The sequence below is a fragment of the Balaenoptera borealis genome (assembly GCF_965194805.1).
Source record: "Balaenoptera borealis genome assembly, chromosome: 17".
NCBI lineage: Eukaryota > Metazoa > Chordata > Mammalia > Artiodactyla > Balaenopteridae > Balaenoptera > Balaenoptera borealis.
In genome coordinates, this window is record NC_138876.1 from 10,231,755 (window position 1) to 10,257,991 (window position 26,237).

At 45.9% G+C, this 26,237-nt stretch overlaps 1 protein-coding gene across 5 annotated transcripts in view; it reads left to right on the forward strand.

Annotated features, from left to right (window-relative positions):
- The window catches only part of ASAP1 (ArfGAP with SH3 domain, ankyrin repeat and PH domain 1), a 357,862-nt gene that overhangs the window by 36,145 nt on the left and 295,480 nt on the right, over positions 1–26,237 (forward strand). For 2 of the 5 annotated variants that reach the window (XM_082363049.1, XM_082363053.1), the window contains exon 2: positions 6,270–6,355. The exons of the other annotated variants lie outside the window; for them this stretch is intronic. In XM_082363049.1, coding sequence (XP_082219175.1) covers positions 6,297–6,355 — 59 coding nt within the window. In that variant the 5' untranslated portion in view covers positions 6,270–6,296. The remainder of the gene's footprint in view (positions 1–6,269; positions 6,356–26,237) is intronic. 5 annotated transcript variants of the gene reach the window in all.

The window sequence follows — 26,237 nt, forward strand, 5'->3', positions numbered from 1 at the left end:
TGCTATACAGTAGGTCATTATTAGTTATCTATTTTATATATAGTAGTGTGTATATATCAATCCCAATCTCCCAATTTATCCCTCCCCCGCCCTTACCCCTTGGAAACCATAAGTTTGTTTTTTACATCTGTGACTCTATTTCTGTTTTGTAGGTAAGTTCATTTGTACCCTTTTTTAAGATTTTGCATATAAGTGATATAGCATGATATTTGTCTTCCTTTGTCTGACTTAACTTCACTCAGCATGACAGTCTCTAGGTCCATTCATGTTGCTGCAAATTGCATTATTTCTTTTTTTTCTTTTTTATGGCTGTGTAATATTCCATTGTATATGTACCACATCTTCTTTATCCATTCCTCTGTTGATGGACATTTAGGTTGCTTTCATGTCCTGGCTACTGTAAATAGTGCTGCAATGAACATTGGGTGCATGTATCTTTTTGAATTATGGTTTTCTCCGGATATATGCCCAGGAGTGGGATTGCTAGGTCAGATTGTAGCTCTTTTTTTAGTTTTTTAAGGGACCTCCATACTGTTCTCCATAGTGGTTGTACCAATTTACATTCCCACCAACAGTGTAAGAGGGTTCCCTTTTCTGGAGAAAGCTTCTTGAAAGAGAAGGCACTTCGAGTGGGGCTAGACAAGCTAGGCTTCTAGTAGACAAGAGGAAGATTTGCCGAAATATGTATTCAGGCTTTTTTCTTTAGGTCTCTGGTTTTCTAACTACAGCTTCTACAGAACAGGAAAGAATCACATCAGTAAATAGGAAAGGTGTTTGCTGTGATGTTATGGGAACAAAGAAAACTGTCCAAGCTGTAGCCAGCTGCTGGTGACTCAAGAGTTCATAACATCCTCTATAAAAGGATACGAATCCCAGCATCCGTGAAGTCACTTCTGTTGACTAAAACTCAACACCTATTTGGTGACTGGCAATAAAGAAGGGCTGATGTACTAAATGACTTATGTCCCTATTTTTGCATGGCATACAGGAATTGCTTTCTGGAATGACATACCGTAAGTCACAGAATAGAATTTCAATGGAAAAAGCAGAAACATGGGTGGATAGAAACTGCGATGCTTGATGATAATGAGTTCTGGTTCACTCTAGCAGGTACTTGCTTTAAATCTTCCATCACTGGTGGCAGGGGGAAATGAGAGGTTATAGAGAAGAGCAAGGGGGTTCATAGCACACGTTCACTCCTCTGACGTGTATTTCTTGAACATCTCGTTGTAGATGATGTGTGTTCCCTGCCCGTATCTTGAGCCCACCCTGGAAGGCACTGCGGGTGGTGCCTGTTCCCAGGGAGGGCTTCCTGCATCTCTGTCTGAGGCCATACCCTGGCTGTGCGTGGCCAGTGAGGCATGGGGGTGGGTGCATAAATGCCCCAGCTTCCTTACCCCAGGGTGGCAGTTCTAAGGTGTGTTCCCGTCTCTCAGAGGGTCCCCACTGGGGTTGTGCCCCAGCTGCCTAAGTGGTAACCTGCATGACCTCATGACAAGTTCCCTAACCTCTGAGTTTCAGATTCTTGTAGGATGGCTGTGTGGATTCAACAGACGATAGTGTTACTACCACCACTACTAGTTACTGTTTTGCTCAGTGCTTGAACTACATTATCTAACTAATTCTTAGTGACTGTATGAGGTAGGTACTTTGATTATCCCAATTTTAAAGATGAGGAAACTGAAGTATGAAAGGATAAATAACTCACCAAAGAGCCATAATCTGAGTTCTAACCCAGATGCATTTGTTCTAAGGAGACAACTTTTAATTATAAGCCAAACTGTTAGAGTACAAGGCCTAGCAAGGAAGCTGCTATTATTATTATTAGCAAGTGCCCAGCATATAGTTGGTGCTCCTTTTATTTGTGCAGTTAAAAAAATAATGAATGTCAATAAAAAAAGAAAAGAAAGAAAGAAAAAAAACAAACCAAAAAAGTGAGCACCAGGCCTTGAATGGAGGCAGAATTCTGGATCAATCAATATTTGTGATTAAATGAAAAAAAAAAAAAAAAACGGGAATTCCCTGGTGGTCCAGTGGTTAGCACTCGGCGCTTTCACTGCCGTGGCCTCAGGTTCAATTCCTGGTCGGGGAACTAAGATCCCATAAGCTGCGAGGTGCCGCCAAAAAAAAAAAAAAAAAAAAAAAAGGAATGAATGAATGAATGTTAGTTCCTCGAGATTATAAATGTTTTTTTGTTCTTGGCTCTGTCTTCCCTGCATATAATGAGTCCAAGACAAATATTCCTTGAATGAATGATTGAATGAATGAATGCAAAGTGGAATTTTTTTCTTTTAAGTTACTGGTAGTTCCCTGGTTCTAAGAAAATCATGTTAATTGAAATGCATTATTTATTTGACTTTTACGAAAACCGGTTCCAGAAAGGAAATAGCTTTAAAATCCGAACAGTATTTATCTATAGGGGATGGGATACTAAAATATTTTATTTTCATGCCTTACTATTTTTCGTGATGGACCTGGATTACTTTCATAACTGGAAAGAAAGAATCTCTGTTTGAAAAACAAAAATCAGTCTCAAAGCATAAACGGTTTCAAAGCAGTGTGGGTGCAGCACTGACATATACGTAGATGCTATCCTAATTCGCGTGAGTTCAGAGTCGAGGAAGCAGGGTGTGAACTGACGTTGGTGTCACACCTCACACAGCAGTTTCACACACCGTCTCTCTGGGGGTTCACGCCAGTCTAGTGACGTAGGTCAGGCTACGATAGTGATCTCATTTCACAAACAAGGGACCCAACAGCCAAAGAGGCTCACCGACCAGGATACTGTGTCCCTGCAGCCCCTCGTGAAGACCCATTAGAGGAAGTGGGACAAGGGTGGAGGTGGATTGGGGTACCAGGGACTCATGTGATAGCTGTCTCTGAGCATCTTCGAGTTACTTTAAGGAGAGGAAGCCTGGCTTAGACTTTCTGAGTCAGACAACCTGGGTTGGAATCCCAGTTCTGCCGCACACTGTCTTGGACACACTGTTTCATATCTCTCAGCATCGATGTTCTCATCTGTAAAGCTGGCCCAGCGTCTTCTTGTGAGGGTCAAATTGGCACCAAGTAGTGTGTTTTCTGCAAGAGGTGGCTTTGCTGATTGTCATCACATCTCTTCTGTCTGTGTGCAAGGCTTTCATTTTTCCCAATTGTGTTGATACTCATTGGTGTCCATAAATTAGCGTTCCCATGTGTATTCGTCAGGTTTTGCCGAGTAACAAAAACCTCAGAACTGCAGTGGCCTGCTTGATGGCAGGTGTTTATTTTCATGGGTCGTGGGTCAGTTGTGGTTTGGCTGATCTAGGTTGGGCTTGGCTGGCTCAATGCTGAACTTCAGGTTTGGTTCAGATCTGTTCCACGTGTCTTTGTTGCGGGGTCCAGGCTGAAAGGCAGCAGCTGAAAGGGTCTGGGGAGACATAGTCCTCTCATGACACATCACAGGAGGGCAAGGGATAGACTTGGGACCAGCATAGTGTCATTTCCATCCGAATTCCATTGTAAACAAGTCAGTGGTCCAGTCCAGAACCCAATGCTGCATGGAAAGAACTACCGCCCGCTATAGTAGGAAGGACTACAAAGACACAGGACCAAGGGCAGGGATGTACAATTCAAATTCAGGTTGAGAGTGAAGAATAGGAGCAGTGATCCAGTCTATACACTGTCTTAGCTTGTTTGCTTGGGTGAAGCAAGGAAAGCAAAGGACAGGCAAGGTGAGGCGTGGGCTGGGAGAGGCATTGCTTATTTATGCCGGTAACAGGGCCTTGTTTTTCATGTACATATAGTGTGTAAAGTTATGATCAGGAGGTGAATGTTATGAGAAAATCATGGTCTGTGATTCTGGAGGAGAGCATATGTTTTTGCTTATGCCAGTACCACCCTGTCTTGATTATTCCAGCTTTGTAGTAGGTTTTGAAATTGGGAAATGTGAGTCCTCCACATCATTTTGGCTATCTGAGTTCATTGTATTTCCGTATCAATTTTAGGATAAGACTGTCAATTCCCCATCTAACTTAAATGTGTGATTCAAAGTTCGGGAAGATTCAGTCAATCACTGTTGGCATCTAAGGTTGAAGAAGGTGGTTTGATCATTTATCCAACAAATGTTTATTAATATTGTGCTGGACACCACTGTGTGGTTGGTGCTGGGGATACGAGAAAATCCAAACACAGTCTTTGTATCACATGGCTTATTATCAAATCAAATCAACATATGTTTATCAGTCTTCACATGAATGAATGCATAGTTAAAAACAGATAAATTCTGTAATCTAATCTAGAGGAGTAGGAAGAGTTTCCCTGAGGAAGTAAGATTTAAAGAAGTATAGGAGTTAACTAGCCAAAGTGAGAGAGGAAACCTTACAGGCAGAGGGAACAGCATGGGCAAAGGACCTGGGGCAGAAGGACCGTGGAAAGTTGCAGGATCTGAAAGAAGGTCATGTGGTTGCAACAGTGAGCTGGGGTGGACAAGATGAGGTCAGAGAGGAGGGGGGCAAGAGTCAGACTGTGTTCAATCATTTTTATCTGGAAGCACTGAGAAACCATTAAAGAATAGATGCTATTTTAGCTGAGTGACTGTTAAGCTAGAGGTGGAGGGATGACACAGATTTGAGTTTTAAAATTTTTATTCTGCATATTAGCCAGTCGTATTTGGATCTGGATTTTTTAAAACAAAAAAACTGTTAAGCATTTTTAACATTTATGAGGCTATTAGAAATTTGAACATTGGATATTTGGTGATATCAAGGAATTATCTTTTTAGGTGTGGTAATGATGTTGCTGTTATATTTTTGTAAAAGACCTTATGTAGCGATACGTGCTCCACTATTTTTTTTTTTATAAATTTATTTTATATATTTTATTTTTGGCCGCGTTGGGTCTTCATTGCTGCGCACGGGCTTTCTCGAGTTGCGACGAGCGGGGGCTACTCTTTATTGCGGTGCGCGGGCTTCTCACTGCTGTGGCTTCTCTTGTTGTGGAGCACGGGCTCTAGGCGCGCGGGCTTCAGTAGTTGTGGCTTGCGGGCTCTAGAGCGCAGGCTCAGTAGTTGTGGCCCACGGGCTTAGTTGCTCCGTGGCATGTGGGATCTTCCTGGACCAGGGCGCGAACCTGTGTCCCTTGCATTGGCAGGTGGATTCTTAACCACTGCGCCACCAGGGAAGCCCCTGTGCTGCGCTATTAATGACGGAATTAAGACGCCTGGAATTTGCTTCTAAAAACTAACATGGGGAGGGGGAGGGATTAGGGAGTGGATGGGGTAGGACTGATTATGAGTTGATGGTGATTGGGGCTGGGCAGTGGGAATCTCTGTGTTTGTGTCTGTACAGAATTCTGCATAATAAAACATAAAAAAAGAAAAAGATTGTTCTGGCTTCGGTGTAGGGGAGCAGATTTCAGAGGGAGAAATGGTGATTAGGGGAGACCAATTAGGTGATAGTTGTAGTAGCCCAGGTGAGAATGATGGAGGCTTGATCCAGGGCTGTGTCAGTGGAGATGGAGAGAGAGAGACAGGTTGAGAGATATTTAGGTTCGAGACATGTGACTTAGGGATGTGGAGATGGTGTGTCAAGTGTGTCCCTAGGTTTCTGGCTGCAGATGGAGGTACCACTCTGAACTTGGGGAAGGACCCAGCAGGTCCCTTGGCTTCTCTTGTTTTCACACCCCCACTTCTGTTTCCCCGCCATCCAAAAATATTGAAGCTGTTCCCTTATGTGAAACCTTTAATCCCAGACTTCCTGTGCTCTGTGCACTCAGCAATTAATTAAGCTTTGGTATGCATGAATTAATTAAAATCCTCTCTCTGGTTCCGAGGGGCTGTCCTGAAATATGTAGATTCATATATATCTACCTTCTTCCTGGTGCTGATTCCCTTGGCTGGGGGAACTCCTCTGCTTCCCCATGGGCACACAGCTGTGACTGTCTGTCTGTCCTACCTGTCAGCACAATTTAATTTCATGTTTAGGAGCTCAGGTCTAGAGATGTTAATGACTTGTAAATTGCTCTCCAACATAGAGCTAGAAATAGAAAGGCAAGAAGAATTCCTGAGCACTTGTACAGATTTACTGATGGAGATGACAGCCCCAAAGTGGATTGCTGAAATAGTGGTTTCCCCACTGTTTTCCTTCCCATTCCTGGACAGCCACTGTGGTGTAAGAACATTCCTAACAAGGGTGCTGGCTTCCACATGAAATCACGTGTTGGTCTGAGACAATGTCTTCTGCCCAGTCCTGCTGGATGACTCTTGTCACCTTTTTTCCTACCTCCCCATCCAGGTAATTTTCTGATGTGACGGCTGAGACATGAGATCTTCAGCCTCCAGGCTCTCCAGTTTTTCATCAAGAGATTCACTATGGAATCGGTGAGTGGTCTTAGCCCATCCTGTCCAGAGAGCCCAGCCTGGGAAATGTGGAGGGATTCTTTTGGGGAGGTTGAAATGCAAAAGTTGATCAGACTCAAGCACTAGAATCTGACAGAGACACCATGGGTGTGGATATTAGTGGTGAACAGATCTTTGGCATTTGTAGAGCTGCAGACTTTTTGAAGTGTTTCCTGTCACATTACCTGTCACCTGTGTGCAGAGGGAAAGGTGGTGGGGTGGTGATATGAGAATGAAGTAAGGAATGATAACAAAAATAACACTGCCAACAAGAATAGATGCTATTTTAGCTGAGTGACTCTTTAAAGACATTACTTCATTCAATCCGCCCAACAATCCTACCAGGAAGGGCTTACCACATTCATTTTACAGATAGAGAACTTGCCCGGCTGGATTTGAAACCGATTTTTCCTGATTCCAGGTCTCCTGCCTTTTTCCTCTTGCAATGTTGCTTCTTGGTAGAGGTGTGATTTGTCCCATTTTTCAGCTGGGAATACTGGGGCCTGGCATAGGCGCACATGATAGAGTCTAAGGCATCTGACCTCAGTGGGTGGAGCTTTGTGTTAGTGGATGATAAAAAACTGGACTGGACAGGAAGCACCATGAAAACTAGGCAGAGAAAACTCCAAGAGTCCAAGGATCTTAAAGTTGCCAGGGTGACTTGACACAGGGTCCACCTGCTATGACTGGCGTTTCCCAGAAGTCAGCTTAGTGGTGGAAAGATTGTGGGTGCTGGAGGGGTGGTTGAATTCTTGCTCTGCCAGCAACTTTCTGTGTGACCTCTGGCAAGTCATTAACCTTCTCTGTTCTGTTTTCTTATCTATGGAATTGGAGTAATAATAGTTATGTTTCAGGTTTTTGTGCAGATTAGAAAAAAAGATGTACAATAAAGTGTCTTGTATAAAGTAGGGACATAAAACATTATAATTATTCCAGTTTTTAAAATGAAAGTAATTTTTAGGGTAATTAGATAAGAAAGAGTATCCTGAATGGGTAAGAGAGGTGAGAGGCTAGAGGCAGGGAGGCCAACCTGAGAGGCTTTGATGTGACCCAGACATGAGTTGATAGGGGACTGTTACCATCTTCCAGGATAAATGAGACTCTTCCTGCTTATCTTCATAGTTTGATGATTACAGGGTTACCCAAGTCATGTTTTATTTTGTTTTGTTTTATAAATCAAGAATCCAACACGAAAGTGACATTAGTTTTGCAGATATCTTTTTAGGTGATATTGTTACTAAACCAGACTTGGGTCTGCTCGCCTGACAGGCAGCACAGTCAATCTACTGACACCAGGTTGTAGTGAAGGAAAGTACAGCATTTATTACAGGGTGCCAAGCAAGAAGAATGGGCAGCTCATGCTCAAGAGATCTGAATTCTCCAGTGGTTTCCAGGGAAGGGTTTTTAAAGACAGTGTGAAGGAGAGGGTCACAGGGTGAGTGATCAGCTAGTGCACAATTTTCTGATTGGTTGTGGTGAGGTAAAAGGGTGATGTTTCAGGAATCTCAAATCACCAACCTTTTGGTTCCCACCAGTCTGGGGTCTATGTGTTGGTGATCAGCATGCAGTTAACTTCCTCCACATGGTGGGGGTTTTAGAATCTGAAAAACAGCTCAAGGATATGACTCAAGATATTACCTATAACCCCAAGAAGGAACTAAAGGTACTTGATGTCTAAATTGTTATTATTTTGTCTTGCTTCACTGCTTTCTTTTCTTTTTGCATTTTCTCACTTCTCTGGTTAAATTCGCTCTTTGGAACTTGGGGAAGGCCTAGGGGGCTAAAGCTTTTCTAGAAACAAGAGGTGGGGAACACGGGGTGGGGGTGTCTGTTCCTGGTAAGGTCCTTTGGGGTCCTCCTCAGTTTCAATATTAATTACAATTGCAACAGCAGTGCATTATTTAGGATTAGGTTTTTCTATGAATGATGTAAAATCTAAAAGAACATTGGCTTAAACAGAAAATAGAAGTATATTTCTCTCTTACCCAAGAGTTCTAACCCAGGGTGGTACAGGGCTGCTGCAGCAACTGTGAGAGACGCAGACTTTTCCTCTCTTGTTTTTCTGCCATGTGGACCTCCTTTCCCCCAAGGTCACCTCATGGTCCATTCTGGCTGCTTCTGCACCAGCCATCATATCTACCAGCAGGAAGAAGGGAAGAAGAAAGGCAGGCCTCTTCTTTTAAGGGTATCTGCTTCTGGGTGTCACACTTGCTGCTTCTACTTATGTTCTGTTTGCCAGAATTTAGTCCTCTGCCTACATTTAACTGCAAGGAAGGCTGGGAAATGTGATCTTTCTTCTGTAAGACCATGTGCTTACCAAAACTGAGGATTATTGTGATTGAAAAAGAAGAGAACAAAAAAAAAAAAAACAAAACAGATATTGGAGGACAAATCTTTCTTTGCCATGCAAATAGTTATTGAAAGGTTGCTATTAAGAGGATAAGCTCAGTGGCCAGACTGCTGGTACTGTATTAGAATCCTGAATTCAGGACTCTATAGCTACATGACCTTGGGAAATCTACTTAACTTCTGTGCCTCAGTTTCTTTATCTGTAAAATCCTATTTTATACATTCTCGTAAGCGTTGCTTTGAACATTAGATGAGTTAAGGTAAAGCACTTGGACCAGTACCTGGAACGTCATGAGTGCTATGTAAGTGTTAGCTATTACTATAACTACTGACTCTACTATTAGTAATACTACTTCTATTACCACTATTACTACTTCTATTGTTACCATTACTGCTGCTTCTACTATTACAGCTACTGCTTCTACTGTTGCTTTAGTGCTTCTCCTTCTCCTGTTACTTCTGCTGCTGCTGGTGCTGTCATTACTACTACTTCTATTACTAACACTATTACTACTCTATGACTGTTGTTGCCAGGTACCACATATACATGTATAAAATTTTATACTCATAGCAAGGTAAGTATTATTTTCCCAATATGAAGATAAGAGTCAGAGAGCATAGTAACTTGCCAGATGGCATGCAGCTGGCAGGATAGTGGTTTACCTTCGGGTGGGTCAGGGGATAGTGACCGGGAGGGAGCATGAAGCAGCTTCTGAGGTTCTGCAAATGTTCTGCGTGCTGGTTGCATGGGTGTCAAAATTCCCTGAATGGTACATTTATGACATAGGCAATTTTATGTGTTTATATTATATTTCAATTAAAACATATCATGGAGCAGATAGGCGGTAGAACATGAGTGAAACTACACCTGATTCTAAAGCCCGCACTCTCTTAACTATAACGTAAGGCCTAACACCTTTATCTCTTTTCACTTATTTGTTTGTTTGTTGGCTCTTTCATAACATGTATCGATCAATTGCTTATTACTTATGTGCCAAGAACTGTGCCAGGTTGCTTGGGATACAAAGGTACAAGCAGCACACACACACACAGCCCTATCCTCATGGGGCTTTCTGTCTAGAGGAAAAGGAAAGATAAATATCATACAGATTGCCAGCTACTGGGTTAGGCTCAGCGTGGGATGCCCTGGGGCCACAGGAGGGACACATAAACTGATCCAAACACGCAGGTCTGATAAAATAATGTCCATCTCACTGATGTCCATCTCAACCAACTCCTTTGATAGGGCGGAAAGTCCCCACATCCATGGGTAAGCTGACCACATCAGGGCTACATCAAAACACATAAAGCAGTTCTTTGCCTTCCCTGCTAACAGGCCCTGAGAAGGGGTCAGCTTTTCTTTTCCTTGTTTGTCACTGTGACAGTTGTGACCTCCACCTGGTGTCCCGTGGAGCAGACAAACGCTGAGCTTTGGAGTTCAGTAGACAAGAGAGAAAACACGGGAGCAGAGGCTTTCTAAATGTATCGGGACATGAGTCCAGGGACCTCTTACTTTGTTCATTTATATATTATGTATATTCGTTTATAATAAAAATGAAGGAATGAAGGAATGAAGGAATAAAATCATAGCCCACAACAGTGCAGTTGCCATCCCTGGAAAAGTTCAAGTCCAGAGGAATAAAGAACAAGATGTTCCCTTTTTTCACCTCAAATACCACCAGGATGGCAGGGGCAGCAAATGGCAGTGCAGTTGAATTCTCAGCCAGCAGTGGAAATCAGTTGCCCTTATTTTCGGGGGTTTTCTCCATCCGTAGAAATGAACTGACCATAACTTTAGACCCTCCTGAGCCAAGCCCAGGAGAAACCTCTTTGACTCCCTCTCCCTGCCTTTGCCTTTGCAAAGGTCACTGCAGACTCCCTGCCCTTCTTATGCTGTGGGCTGTCAGCCCAAATTGAATTTCCCTGAGCCCAGCTGATGTCCCTTTTTGGCCACAGGGCAGGTGTCAGAGGCTGAATGCAGCACAGGGACAGGAAATGTGTCCCCCGAGCTGAACACAGAAGCGTTGACCTCTGAACTCGGAGCTGCATTTCTGACATTGTTGGAAGGGTTGGAAAGCCTTATGATTTCTGGATGTGAAAGAAAAGGAAATGTGTTTTAGAAAAACAATGTTCAAGTTCAAGTTTATGTAAAAGAAAAAGAAATGTGTTTTAGAACAATATTCAATTGTTTAGAAAAACAATATTCAAGGGGGGAGGTGAATTATATTCAAAGGGCTGTGAAAGCCCTTTCAATATAATTGAGGCTGTTTGAAACTCAACTGCTTATTCCATGGCCTCAGTTAGATGCATAAAGGAAAGAAATTACCTACCTAGACCAAGAATTGGGAAATTATGATCCTGGTCTTGTTTCCTTCCCTCCCACCTTCCCTTCATTTTTTTCCTTCCCTCCTTCCAAATTTACTAAGAAGCTGCTGTGTGCCACACCCTATGCTGAGTCCTGAGGAAATAGATGAATAGGACTCATTGCAAAGCCTTCCTGAGCTTATCATTTATTCATTTAAAAACATTTATTCATTCTACAAACATTTATTGAGCGCCTGATTTGCTCTGGTCTGTTAGTAGAGATAAAAGACATAGTTCCTTCTCCTCCTGAGTTTGTACTTTATTAATTTTTCCACTTGCTCACTCAGCAAACACTCTGTGAGCATCTACTGTGAGCCGGGGACTGCGCCAGTGGCTGGGATCCCAAGATGAACAAAATACAGCTTCTGTCTTGATGGAGCTAAAAGACGATACAACATTGTATTCATCTCCTAGGGCTGCCGTAACAGAGTACCACAGACTTGGTGGCTCAAAACAGTAGAAATGTATTGTCTCACAATTCTGGAGGCTGGAAGTCCAAACCCAAGGTATCGGCAGGGTACTGAAGCCTGTAGGGGAAAATCCTTGCCTCTTCCTAGCTTCTGGGGTTTGCTGGCCACCTTTGATGTTTGTTGCCTAGCAGCTGCGTTGCTTCGGCCTCTGCCTGTGTTGTCCCATGTCCTTCTCCCTCTGTGTCTCTCCTCCTCTCTCTTACAAGGACACCAGTCTTGTTGGAATAAGGGCCCACCCTACTCCAGTATGATCTCATCTTTAATTTACATCTTAATTACATCTACAAAGATCCTATTTCCAAATAAACTCACATTCATGGGGACACTGGACTAGGACATCAGCATTTTGGGGGGGACACAATTCAACCCATAACAAATATATATAACCGTGTAAAGCACCTACAAGGGCACTGGGTGTGGGTGGATCCTGGGTAAGGATAATTGACCTCCTTCTTCCACTTTCTCTCTGCAGCTAAGGGGTCTAGGCCTTTAGGGCAGGAACCCTGTGTTGCTCCAAGTGAGTGTTTCTGGATTTTTTTGCCTGGGAGGTGAGACATTGTGCACTTACAGGGAGAGTCTTGTGTGGTGTAAGTTGATGGGCAGGGTTCATTCCCACTACTCCTGTTAGTTTTTGTTTCATGGGGTGGTCGTTGAGTCAGGGCGAACACCTGCCTTGATCAGGAGGCCCGACTGGTGGTCAGAGTTGTGGGTTCCTATCCTGGCTCTGTTCTTGCTGGTCCTGTGAGCCTGGGTCCGCTTCTTCCCCGTTCTCTGCCTCAGGTGTCTCACTGTACCTCCCCCAGGGCTCTTGTGTGGACCAGGTGGGATCAGATCTATAAAGCATTCGCGAGTGCTCCCGGCCCTCAGTAAGTGTTTGGTACGAGTTGGTGGGGGTTAGGCCAGGGCACGTAAAACGTCCCCGGGAGAGGGGTTTACCCAGCTCATTCAGCACAGTCCCCTCAATAAAGACTTTTGTTCAGTGTTTAATGCCATTCACCATCAGAACATTGTTTCCATAATCTTTCCTAAGGACAGTTTTCTGAAATATAGAAAACACCCTTAACACAAAGATATCCACTGCAGCATTGTTTAAAATGGTAAACAGTGGCAAACAAGACAGAAAGCTGCCTTAGAATGAGAAATGAGTTAACAAATTAGGGCAAAATGATTAAAAAAAAATAGGGTAAAACAATGAAAAACAATGATGTAGCCATTAATAAGAAAATTATGGTCACTTTTTAAAGGTTATGAGAATGCTCATGATATAAATGTCATGTAAAAAAAAGAAAGTTTTGGACTTCCCTCGTGGCGCAGTGGTTGAGAATCTGCCTGCCAATGCAGGGGACACGGGTTCAAGTCCTGGTCTGGGAAGATCCCACATGCTACGGAGCAACTAAGCCCGTGCGCCACAGCTACTGAGCCTGTGCTCTAGAGCCCGCGAGCCATAACTACTGAGCCTGCGAGCCACAACTACTGAGACCCGCGTGCCTAGAGCCCATGCTCTGCAACAAAGAGAGGCCACCACAGTGAGAGGCCCGCGCACTGCAATGAAGAGTAGCCCCCACTCTTGCAACTAGAGAAAGCCCGTGAGCAGCGACAAAGACCCAATGCAGCCAAAAATAAATAAATAAATAAATAAATTTAAAAAAAAAGAAAGTTTTATTTTTGAGGAAGTGACTGGATTTCCCTGGGCCTCAGTTTCCTCATCTGTAAAATGGAGACAATAACAGTACCTTCTTTAGAAATAGGATCGAGAATTAAATGAGATGATACATGGGAAGCACGTGATCAGCACCTGGCACATATGAGGTGCTCACTAAATGCTAATTGTTGTTATTATTTGTCATTTGGTCTAAATTATGTACAAAATAGTCATAGAAAAATACTTAGACTAAGCAACACAGATGAAACACACATTTTCCATTTTGAATGTCTTATTCAAAGGACTTCATTCTGTGAGTCGCTCAGCAAACACTGAGCCTCTCTGTCAAGCACTGTTGGCCCGCAGAGCAGGAGGTTTCAGTGTAGGAGAGGGCATCAGAATCCCATTTGAGGGCTTTTAAAAAAACACAAGATGCCTGGAGATGCTGATTTAATCGATGTGTGGTGGGTCCCAGGCATCCGCAGTCTTAAAAAAAAATTCCACAAGTGTCTTAGATTCTCAGGGTAGATATAAGGCACAGTCACTCCCCTGAAGAAGTTTGCAAACCAGATGAGAAGATGGAAACCGCAGCATAATATAGGGAGAATATAAGTGCTTTAGACTGGGGCTCTTGACTCTGGGTCCCATGCAGAACTCTATAATATTAAAGATCCCCTTGATTCCACCCCCAGGTGAATGGAATCAGACTCTCCAGGAGGTTCTTTTTTTTTTTGGCTGCGCCATGGGGCATGCAGGATGCAGGATCTTAGTTCCCTGACCAGGGATCGAACCCTTGCCACCTGCATTGGAAGGGTGGAGTCTTAACCGCTGGACCACCAGGGAAGTCCCCTTTCAGGAGGTTCTGATGATCAGCTAGATGGAGTGTATGCAGCTCCCTCCTCCTGTTCCTGGCCCCTTCCTACCCAAGATGCAACAGCATAGACTGAGAACCACAGTTTTCCCAAAGCCATTTTCTCAAAGCCATGAGGCTAATATATTTCCTCTGGTTGGTACCGGTGAATACTTTTTAAAAAATTATTTGTTTATGTATTTTAAAATTAAAACATTTTAAAATGTTTTAATTGTGCTAAAATATACATAAACATAAAATGTACTATCTTAACGATTATTAAGTGTATAGTTCATTGGTATTAAGTATATTCCCATTGTTGTGCAATCATCACCACCGTCCATCTCCAGAACTCTTTTCATCTTGCAAAACTAAAACTCTGTACCCACTTAATAACAGCCCCCCCTTTTCCTCCCTTCCTCCAGCCCCTGGCAACCACCATTCTACTTGCTGTTTCTATGAATTTGACTACTCTAGGTATCTCACATAAGTGAATCATACAGTATTTGTCATTTTGTGACTAGCTTCTTTCACTTAGCATAATATCCTCAGGATTCATCCATGTTGTAGCATGTGTCAGAATTTCCTTCCTTTTTAAGGCTGGATAATATTCCATTGTATGCATATATACCACATATTGCTTATCCATTCATCCATTGATGGATACTTAGGTTACTTCCATCTGTTGACTATTGTGAACAATGCTGCTATGAACATGGGTGTACAGGTATCTCAAGACCCTGCTTGGTGTCTTTTGGGTGATGGAATTCTACCCAGAGATGGAATTGCTGGATCATAATGGTAATTCTATATTTAATTTTTTGAGGAACCACCATACTATTTCCCATAGCGACTGTACCATTTTACATTCCCATCAACAGTGCACAAGGGTTTCTGTTTCTCCACATCTTTGCCAACACTTGTGATTTTCTGTTTTTGTAATAGTAACCATCCTAATGGATGTGCTAGTGAAGGCTTTTAGCTGGGACACATCACTGTCAGCTTCATATTTCATTTATGTTGTGTGGGCCAATTAAGCAATTCCCAAGCATTTATTTAAGCTCTAGGCACTGAGAATAATGGACCTAAATAATACATGCATGGTTCCTGCCTTCAAGCTCTAAGAGTGGGTCAGGGGAAATAGATATATGACAAGTAATTTTTGTCCAATAAGATACATCCTTAGGGAGCATGTTACACATGGAATACAGTTTAAAATGGTAGGAGATGTTGACTGAGTTTAGTGCCTCAGTGTCAACACACGAGATACATCATTTGAGCAGACCTAGAGGCCTAAGTTTGGGCTGTCCAATAGAACTTTCAGGATTGCCCAGCAGATCTGTAATGGTGGAAATGCTCTGTCTGGTGTCTGCTAGCTACATGTGGCTGTTGAGCACTTACAGTGTGCATGGTACAACTGAGAAATTGAAGTTTTAAAGTTTATTTAATCTTAATGAATTTCCATTTAAATTGAAATTAGCCAGAAGTGGCCAGTGGCTAGTGGGTTGGGCAGTAGAGTTAATGGAGAGCGTCTGACATGGTTTTCAAACTTGAATACTCACGTGAGTCACCTGGGGATCTAGTTCTAAAGCAGATTCTCAGGGGACTTCCCTGTGGTCCAATGGGTAAGACTCCGTGCTCCCAACGCAGGGGGCGCAAGTTCGATCCCTGGTCAGGGAACTAGATCCCACACGCATGCTGCAACTAAGAGACTGCATGCCGCAGGGAAGATCCCGCGTGCTGCAACTAAGACCTGGAGCAGTCTAAATAAATAAATAAATAAAATTTTAAAAATAAAATAAAAAAGCAGATTCTTAGGCCTTCTCCCTTGTGTTTGTGGTCCCTAAAGTGTGTAGTGGGGCAAGGAGTCTGCGTTTTAACAGCCACTGCAAGTGATTCTGATGCAGGTGCAGTTTGTGGTTTTCAAACTTTTGTATCCTCAGAATATTTTCTTCAAATGAAAGCTTAGAGAGCTCAGTGTAGAAAACAGACGAGAGCAGAGTTCTTTCTGGTTGAAGTAGGACTGGGACCCAGGGCTCCATACATATAGGGGGGACATGTTCTATCCTTCTTGGGGGAGGTTTCTTGTAGCACAATTCATACAACCCGGATCTAGCACAACCTCGTCATTGTATTAATCTGAAACCCTGTGAAATGCAGAGTCAGATTTGGTTTCTAAGCATGCCAGAACCAATTTAAAACCAATAATTACCTCTGGAAATGCAAGTTGAAGCAGAAGTACAATGTCTCAGCTCGGGCTGCTACAACAAAAGTACGGTGGACTGTGGTTTAAACAACAGACACTTATTTCTCACCATTCCGGAGGTTGGGAAGTCTAGGATCAGGGCGCTGGCAGATTCCATGTCCAGTGAGGGCCTGCTTCTTGCTTGGTTCATTGACGGCTGTCTTCCTCATGTCCTCACGTAGTGGAAGGGGCAAGGGATCTCTCTGGGTTCTCTCTTATAAGGCACTAATACCATTCACGAGGGCACCACCATCATGACCTAATAACCTCCCAAAGGCCCCACCTCCCGATACCATCATATTATGCATTAGGATTTCAACACATGAATTTTGGGGAGACACAAACATTCAGTCCATAACACACAATTAGTGCATTAGTAGCCATTTTTCCCCTTGCATTGGACATCAACCACCCACCTGGGCATCACATGAGGGATTGCAGAGCAGTGATTAAGAGGACAGCCCGAGTCTGACCTGGATGTCAATGCCAGCTCCACCCACCCCTGGAACTTAGTGATACTAGGCAGGTTTCTCCATCTGTAAAATGGGTATAACAATATCTACCCCATAAGATAACACATGTAAATCCCAGCACTTGGCACTTAGCGTTAATTATTATAACAACAACAACTAACATTTCCTGAGCATTTGACGTGAGCCAGGCACTTTACTCTTCTGAGAATTTGTTATTTATCACCTCATTTAATCCTTACAACAGCCTGTGAGGCAGGTACTATTGTTATTTCTGTGGTAAAGGCAAGCTGAAGCTCGTGGAGGTTTGGAAGGTTGAGGCCATGATGCTGGTAAATGGCAGAAGTGGAATTCAGTTGCAGGGAGTGTGGCCCTGGAGCCTGGAATTTCCACTTTTCCACACTGTGTTATTATCCCTAGGTTCTAAGGAAAGCCTTTTTTCTCTTTTTTTTGCGGCATGCAGGATCTTAGTTCCCCGACCAGGGATAGAACCTGTGCCCCCTGAGTTGGAAGTGCGGAGTCTTAACCACTGGACCACCAGGGAAGTCCCAGGAAAGCCTTTTAAGATGAACCCTCCCCCACCCCACTTCCAAATCTCAAAGCTTCAGAATTATTCTGCAAGTCAACTCAGCTTCCAGGAGCTGCATTTGACCCAGCTGACCACTCCCTCCCTCCGAAAACACTGTTTTCTTTTGGCTCCCAGGGCGCCAAGCTGCTTGGATTTGTTCTTGTGCTTTTGCCCTCTTCCTCCGTCTCTCAGTGGTGCACCCCTCACTCCAGCCAGTCTCGGAGCATTTTCAAAGACCATCTGTATGCTGACTACTTCCAAATGATATCTCCAGCTGAGTCTGTCCTCTGAGTTCCAGACTTGAGTATCCCAAATGCCATACTCATGTTTCCATTTGGAAGTCTAGCAGGCACCTCGAACTTGGGATATCCAACTTGGATTATTCTCCACATGCCTCCTGCATGAGAACTTGCTATGCCCCTGCTTAAAACGTATCTGTGGCCCCAACGCCCCCCTGCCCATTTTACTGAGAATGAAATCCAGATTCCTTACCATGGCCTGCAAAGGCCAGCATGATCTGACCTCTGTCTGCCTTGCACTGTCGTCTGCCTCACCCCATTCCCTCAACAGACTTCAGCCACCGACCTCTTTCTGTTCTCACACTCAGCAAGTACTATCCGGTCTCAGCACTCAGACACATGTTGTTTTTCTGCCTGCAGGACCCCTCTCCCTGCACCTCCATCCCCCAAGCCCCTGTTCTTCACAGGAGTGACAACTTCTTGTCCTGTAGCCTCAGCTAGCATGCTATATCCTCGGACAGATCTTTCCTCATCACCGTACTCTCTCTGGCTGCACCCTGTAGGTTTTCTTCCCAGCACTTGTAACAATCTGGAATTATTTGTTTGTTCACAAATAGAGCCTGGCACATAGTAGATGCTCAATAAATACGTATTATGTTTGAATTCAAATCAGTGACCCCTGTTAAGCCGATCATGAACATAAAATGCCAATGCTAGGCCTGTTATTTGTAGAATCCTTTCACAGGTGAGGTGGTATCTCATATGTGTATGAGGTACTCATATGTGTATACAAGTGATTGAAAATTGGATGGGACCTGGGCTTTTTTATGGACCTTGGTCTCTGTTTTCACATTTCTTCATGCTGGGCCATCCAAACTGTTAGGACTTAACAAAGATAATCTTAAGGGAAACAGCAGCCTCGGATACCCAATGCATATTAAAGTTGAATTTTGGTTTAAAATGGAAACTATGAGCTAATGCATTTTACAGATTTGAGTAGAGAATAATTTTCTCTGTTTAAAAAAAAAAAAAGTCTGAGATGTAGAACACTTTGCCTGGGTTATCGTAGTGCCAAAAGCTCCTGAAAGGGGTTCTCTGCAAATATTTGGGGTTTGATGCTCATAAACAACAACACAGGTTTTCCTGAGAATCGATAACCACGGCAACAGCAGCATCGCTTCCAAAGTGAAAATGTGCTTGCCAAGCTGAAGCGCAGAGCGACTGCTTTTGGCTGAGCCGCAAAACTGAAGATAGAGGTTTACAAAGCGACTGCAGACAGGTCATTAACAGGACTGGCCGCAGGGAGCTCGCCCCACTCTCCCTTGCCGCCGCCTCTTCATCAGCAGCAAGGTAATTGACTGTTAGATTCCCGAGCCACAGACCAGGCTCTCCATGTTGCAGCTTCCAGAAACACCTGTCCTGCAACTGCCAGTCTATCCACCCAGTAGGTACAGAGCTCGTCTTCCCAGAAATGCTAGCAAAATCCCTGAATTGATTGCCGTTGGTTCAGCTTGGGTCACTTGTCCCAGTCACTGTGGACAACGTGATGGGATATTCGGACTGGACAGGCCTATGTCACGTGACCAGCCCCAGAGCTGGGGAGAGGTCAGCACCATGGAAACCAAGGGACTGAGAGGCGGCTTCAGGGAGGCCAAAATGCCAAGGCCACCCCACTAACCAAGTCACTGGAGGTAGGCGGAGGCAGTAGCTTAAGTTCAAACCACTTCTTTAGCGGGTCTTCTAGAGTCTTTGTTCTGCTTTGGCTCTTTTACATGAACCTCAGGCACACTCCCAGCAGCCAGCGCCATCCCGACTTGCTTCTGGGATGGCTCCAGGCCATATTTGTCAGTCGGCCTCCTGTTTCTCATCTCTGCTCTTAGCAACTTTGTTCAGCTCACCCCACTGGATCAAAGACAGAGTTTGACTCTCAAGCCCCTGCCTCTGACTGCCAGCTTCCTCTGAAGTGTGGGTCCAGGCCTCTGCCCTACCCCCAGATCCCATACTCTTTCCATGAGAGCAGCCGCCGCCTGGCAGGCAGGAGTGTGGTGGGTTGTGAGGCGGATCCAGGCGCAGACAGTGAGGGCTTCCAGGGCTGGCACCGTGACACAGTGGAGGCCCCTGCCCGTGGCTTCCTTGTCCTCGGGTAAGTGTACGGTCTCCCCAACACCCCAGTCGGCCTGGCCCTGCTTCACTGCGCCTCTACCACTCACCTCTCCTTGTCTGCGCTCCAGCCAGACCTGAGTTCTGTTGGTTCCCCGGGGAAGTCTATCCCTGGGGCACTGGTCCCTTCTTCTCCTTTTTCCTTCTTAACTCCCACTCATCCAAGCCTCAGCCCAAAGGGCATTTCCCCAGGGAAGCTTTCCCTGACACCTCCTTCCAGCTCAGCTAGCACCTGTCTATAACCTGTGTGTTCTGTGTGTGTGTGTGTATGTGTATGTAGGTATGTGTGTGTGCGTGTGTGTGACCGTCTTGCGTTTACTCATGTCAGCCTCTGTCCTTCTCACTAGATTATCATTTCCAGGAGGGTGGGGACCATCCCTGTCTTGCTCACAACTCTCCATAGCTTCCAGGACAGTGCAGAGCACATAATAGGCACTCAGTAGATGTTTGTTGAGTGAATGAATGACCCGGCAATGGGGAGCTATTGAAGGGTGTGATGTGAGAGGATGACTTGCCCAGGTTCTCCAGATGGAAACAGGCACCACCCTCTCTGAAGTCCACGCCTTCTGACTCCCTCCTCTGTCCAGCAGTGGGGCTCTCTGAGTAGCAGGAGAGGGAAAATGACAATTAGAACACAAAATGGCCAGGTCCTAGACGACTAGTGAGCTGACAGCTTTGATGTTACACCTAAAATGTTGTCATCATCCCTTCCTTGGAGCAGTTCTGTCTCATGTACAGAGGAGAGAGTGGTTTGCATGTTTATTTTAATTAGAGAAGACCGTCCCTGCTGGTAACTTGAGGTCATTCCATTTCACCTTGGAGTGCCCCATCTGGTTTGAGTCTTCCATCACTCTCGGACCCCATTATTTGGTGATACATTGACTGATGGGGACCTGGAGGTGGCACACATGGGACGCTGACTTACCAAGTCATTAGCACATTTAATCTTAGAGGACTCTGGCACCCCCTTCACATGAGTTCAAAATAGAGTTCAGAGTGTGACCTGTATTACAAAGGGCAGTCTTCACATGAGTTCAAAATAGAGTTCAGAGTGTGACCTGTATTACAAAGGGCAGTCTTCACCAGCAGGTGACCAGGCCTGGAGAGGAGCCAGGAGAGCGGGGTCTCTGGGAGAAATACTGTTCTGTATCAGTTGGGCATCCTTCAGTGGCAAGCAGGGGAAAAGAAAAGTCCAAGGCTAGTGCTAGCTTTAGATGCTCCTGGATCCAGGGATGCCCCTGGGGTCGTTAGGACGCAGTCCCTTCGTCTGTTACAGTACAACGTATATAAGCATTGAGACTCTACCTTCTGACACTTCCTTGCTGTGTGACTTTGGGCAAACCACTAACCCCTCTGAGCCTCGGTTTCCTCCTGCACCGAGGATTAAAGGAGCCAGTTAATGAAAGCACTTAGCACAGTGCCTGGCTCTGCTCTCCTAATGGTTCGGGGCTCATAGCCTCCTGGCTTCTCGTCCATTTAAAGAGAGTTTCTCTTTCCCCAAAGCAGTCAGGGATATGGACCCGGGTCTCAGGCGTACCTGCTTCCCGTGGCTGGAGCTTGGGAAGCCCCTCGGGGAAGAGGTCTGAGAAGCAGTGAGCAGCCTGCCTGCCAGACTGGGCAAGGCTGGAGTGGAGTGGGGACCAGACTGAGGGTGTTGTTTCCAGGTGGAAGATTGAATAAAGAGCCTTGCAAGCCCTTCTGTTTTGAAGGGGATACTCGTAGAAAGAGTGGCAATGAATGTGTGTCGGCCACATACGACAGGTCCACCGGCCCTTCCATGCCCTTGTGCCTTTGCACGTGCTCTTCCCCCTGCCAGGGCTGCCCTACCTACCCTTCACACTCCCCACTCATCTGCAAGACCCAGCTCTTCTGTAGAGCCCTCCCCAGCCCTTTCCCCTACCATTAATTGCTTCTCCATTTTGGAACAAGCATCTATGGGGTGATGGCCCTGTGTGCTGGAAACACAGAAGAGAATAAATCACAGGGTCTGTGTCCGAATTTAGTTTGATCCTTCGACTCCACTTTGTTTCTCCTCTATCCGAGCAGTTTGTTCATTGATTCAACAAATATTTATGAAGCACCTTCTCTTTTGCCAGGCATTGCTCTGGGAGCTGTGGATTCAGCAGAGAGAGGAAGAGACAATAAAATCAATAAATACTATTAACAAACAAGCTAATTTCTGATGGTGTATAGTTTAAGAAAATAAATAAGAGCTCAGGAGCAGGGTGGGAGGAAGGACCCTGTGGAATGTGACATGAAGGATGACAAGGACCAGTGCAGGGCATTCCAGGTGAGGGGGAATAGCACGTGAAAAGGCCCTGTGGTGGCATGTTCCAAAAATGACAATAGGAAGCAAGGTGAGGTGTGGGGAAGGAGAGGGGTGTTTGGAAAGTGAGGTCAGGGAGATGGGCAGGGGCCGGGAGGGGTAAGACCTTGAGACCGTGTAAGGGACTTAGATTTTATTCTCAATGCCTTGGGAAGCCATCGTTGCAATTCCTTGTCCATCCTGGAGCTGGTGCTTTTCATTTTCGCTCGAACACTGATGTGCAGTGTGGTGGCCACTAGTCACGTGCGGCTACCAAGCACTGGACATGTGGCTGGTCTGAATTGAGATGCCCCAGAAGTATGAAATATACCAGTTTTCAGAGACTTTGCAGGGAAACAAAGGATGCCAACTGCATCATTAATAATATTTCTATTGATTACATGTTGCACTGATAATATTTTGGATATATTGAGTTAAGTAATATTTATTATTAAAATGAATTTCACCTGTTTCTTTTTACTTCGGTGACCTAAAATTTAAAACTTTTTTTTTTTTTTTTTTTGACTGTGCCACATAGCTTGCAGGATCTTAGATACTCGACCAGGGATCGAACCTGGGCCCCCTGCAGTGGAAGCGAGGAGTCCTAACCACTGGACCGCCAGGAAATTCCCTAAAATTTAAAACGACATGCAGTCCTATTGTATTAGATTATACTTCTATTGGACAGCACTGCCCTAGAAGCGCCTTCAGCCCTTGCTTTTACCTGCCTGGGTTATGATTACCTCTTGCCTTGTCCACGTCCCTCCTTGAGGACTGACTGCCTCTGGTAGGTGGTCTTTTCCCCGGGGGCCGTCTACAGGAGCAGCGTTGGTGCCCACCCCCCGGCCCCAGTCCCCTTGGCCCATGCTGGTTCCCAGGTGCTGGGCGCGCAGGACTGCTCCTGGACCCGAGGTTTCTCTGCCTGCTCAGGCTGCATGTGGGTCAGGCCAGAAGTGCTGGGGGTTAACTCCCCGGGAGCAGCCCACAGCCAGTGAAGGAAGAGAGCTGGAGAATAAATGCCCCAGCTCCCTGCCTGCAGGTGCACAGTCTGAGGTGTGTCCCAGCCTCTCCCAGACATCCGCACTAGGGCTGGAGCCCGCTTGTCCCTGGCGGTAACGTCCCCTTTCACGCACCCTTGTTGGCTTCCTTCCTGGCTCTGTCTTAGTTCCCCGTTCATCCCCCTGGGTTCGTTTCCTTAAATCCTTATCTCAGACTCTGCTTCTGAGGGATCCCAGCCTGAGACCTGGGGTACCCAACACATAGGTGCTCAGAAGAAGGAAGAGGGGGATCATCTGCCCGGCACCCCACTGGGTGCCGCTGTCGGGGGTGGGATGCAGGTGGCAGGGGCACAGGCTTCCTGGCTAGTCTCCTCCAGCCCCTGGACTTCTGAGCCAGAGCGCTACGAGCGAGGACATGGGCCGGGCGTGGGGCGTGGTGTCTGGCTGGTCCCAGTGCCTCTAGCGGCCACACCCAGAGGGACAGTTGAGTCAGCAGCTGAGTCAGTGAGGACAGAGCTGCCCAGATGTGTGCTGACCTCCTATGTCCGTCTGGCAGTGGGGCCCCCGGCGTGGCTCGCCGCTGGAAGGGTGGTGGGAATGTCCAGCACACGCCACGAAGCAGAGAGTGGATGGGCGTGATGTCTTTTTTTTCTAACACCATTTCTGACCCCAGGCAGCTTTCCAGTTCTCCGGCAGAAACTGGGTGTCCAACAACTCAATTTTGACACTATGTACCTGGAGTTAGCGCAGACCTCACAGGTTAAGGGCTTAGTCCCGTAGGACTGTCCCCACTTCAGATGCCAGTCACAAGTCCCAGGGGCTACTTCTGATTGATTGGCTATAAATTCGGAAGTTTCCACAGCCTCCTCGTCAAGTTTTATAATTCCCTAGAATGACTCACTGAACTCAGGAAAGCACTTTACTCACTGTTACCAGTTTATCATAAAGGATGCAACTCAGGAAGAGCCAAATGGAAGAGATGCATAGGGCGAGGTGTGGAGGGCCGAGGGGGGGGGCGGGGGGCGGTGCACAAGCTTCCTTGCCCTCCCAAGGCTCACCTGGCACACTGATGTGTTCACCAACCCGGAAGCCCCCAGTCCCGAAGTTCAGGGGTTTTTATGGAGGGTTCATTGCACAGGCATGATCGATTAACTCTTTGGCCATTGGTGATTGAACCCTGTCCCCAGCCCCCAGCCCCTCCCTGGAGATCTTTCTGGGGACTGCCCTGAAGCTATTTAGCCCCTTACCTGTGAGTCATCTCATTAGCACACAAAAGACACTCTTAGTACTCTGCACATCCCCAGGGCATTAGGAGCTCTGTGCCAGGAACCGGGGCAAAGACCAAACATATATTTTATGATACCACTGTGGGGATTAACTTGTGAGATCCCTTGGAAGACCGGGGACTGGTGCGTTGCCTGGACCGTGCTGTGTTCTCTGTATTACATGTGTGTTGGAAGGAGGAAGGGAGGGAGGTGACAGATCTTGCTGTGGAGAACTGCTGCTATACATCCATTCTTCAGCAAGCCTGCAAAGCACCTACTGTACGCTCGTGCCGTGTTCATGCAGGGCCAACATTGTAGCCAGGTGGAACCCTCTCAGTTTCCAGCCTGTTCGTGGCCACTGCCAGCTTAGAAGCTCTGACTTGCTTTTAGGACAAAGACCAACTCCTTGACATGACATCCAAGGTTTTCTCCAGTGGCCCCTGCCTATCCGCTCTTATCCTGCCGGTCACATGTCCTTCATGTCCTTCACTCTCATTGCACTGAGCTGTTTGCACTGCCCCGCATCTGATGTGCGTGTCAGGCCTCCACGCACTTGTACCTGCTGTTCCGTCTGCCTGGAACATCCTTTGCCAGCCATCCTACCGGCTAACTTCTCCTTTGGGAGGCAGCTCAGCATCACCTCCTCCAGGCAGTCCTTCCAGATTCCCTCCTTACCACTGATTGCCCTGTTGCTCCTCTACATCCCCCGTATCTATTTATCCTAGAACTTCGGCCATTCAGCAGATACATATTGGGCACTTATGTTGAAGGGACTGTACAGTTAACTAAGAATCCCTGCTAGTGTCTGTCAGCACTGATGAAGAGCCAGACAGTGAGCTGGTCACCCTACTTGTACTGTCTCGTTTAATCCTCACTGCTGCCCTATGAAGTAGGCACTAATATTAACCCCATTTTTCAGAGGCGGAAACTGAGGATTAAAGAGATTAACAGAGACAGTAAGTGGTGGAACCAGAATGCACAACCCATCAGACCCCAGAGCTCTTGTACTTCCCTGGAAGACAATATTGTCTTTTCTTGTTCTGCATTATACTGCAGTTGTCTGTTTACTCTGCCTCCCTGGATCAGTCCGGGTCCCAGCAGGAAGCAGATGGCACACTCAAAATAGGATAATTCGAGCAGAGTTTAATAAAAGACTCATTTGAGAAGTGTGGGCGAGGGGTAGGGAAACCGCAAGGGATGGCGGGGCCCTCCAGGCTCCGCTGAAGGTCTGAAGGGGCGAGGGAGGGGGTGTCTCTGGGAAGCAGAGCCGGAGAGGCTGTGCGCAGAGGGCCCTCATTAAGACAGCAGCTGGAAGGGCCGGAGCCTGGGGCGGAGGGGAACACCGCTTCCTCCATCCCACTGGCCTCCATCCCATTGGCCGAACCCAGCTGGAAGCCGGAGGGACAAGGAGCCTTGAGATGTGTTCAGAACAGATCAGGCCCCCGGGGTCCAGCGCAGGACAGGAAGGGCATTGAGTGGGCCTGGTGGGCCACCTGCACCTCCGGATTAACTGTAGGCTTCTTGAGGGCTCTGCCCTGGCCTGCCCGGCTCCTACTTAAACCTGTGGGTCTCACGTGGAAGCCAGCAGGCTGGAGGTACTCCACGTGTGTGTCCAATGAACGAATAATGAGTGACCGATCTTTAGTAAAAAGGCTCCTTCCGCAGTGTCTGCTTGTCAATCACTTGTGGACTCAAGATTCTGAGGGTGTATGTGTGTGTGTGTCTGTCTGTGTTATCTCTGAAGTTTGGAGTGAGGAAGAGGATGGTCAAGTCCTTCCAATTCTGAAACATCTGATTCTTTTTTTTAAATTCTTTTTTTAATTGAAGTATAGTTGATTTACACTATTGTGTTAGTTTCAGGTGTACAGCAAAGTGAATCATATATATATATATGATTCTTTTTCATTATAGGTTATTACAAGATATTGAATATAGTTTC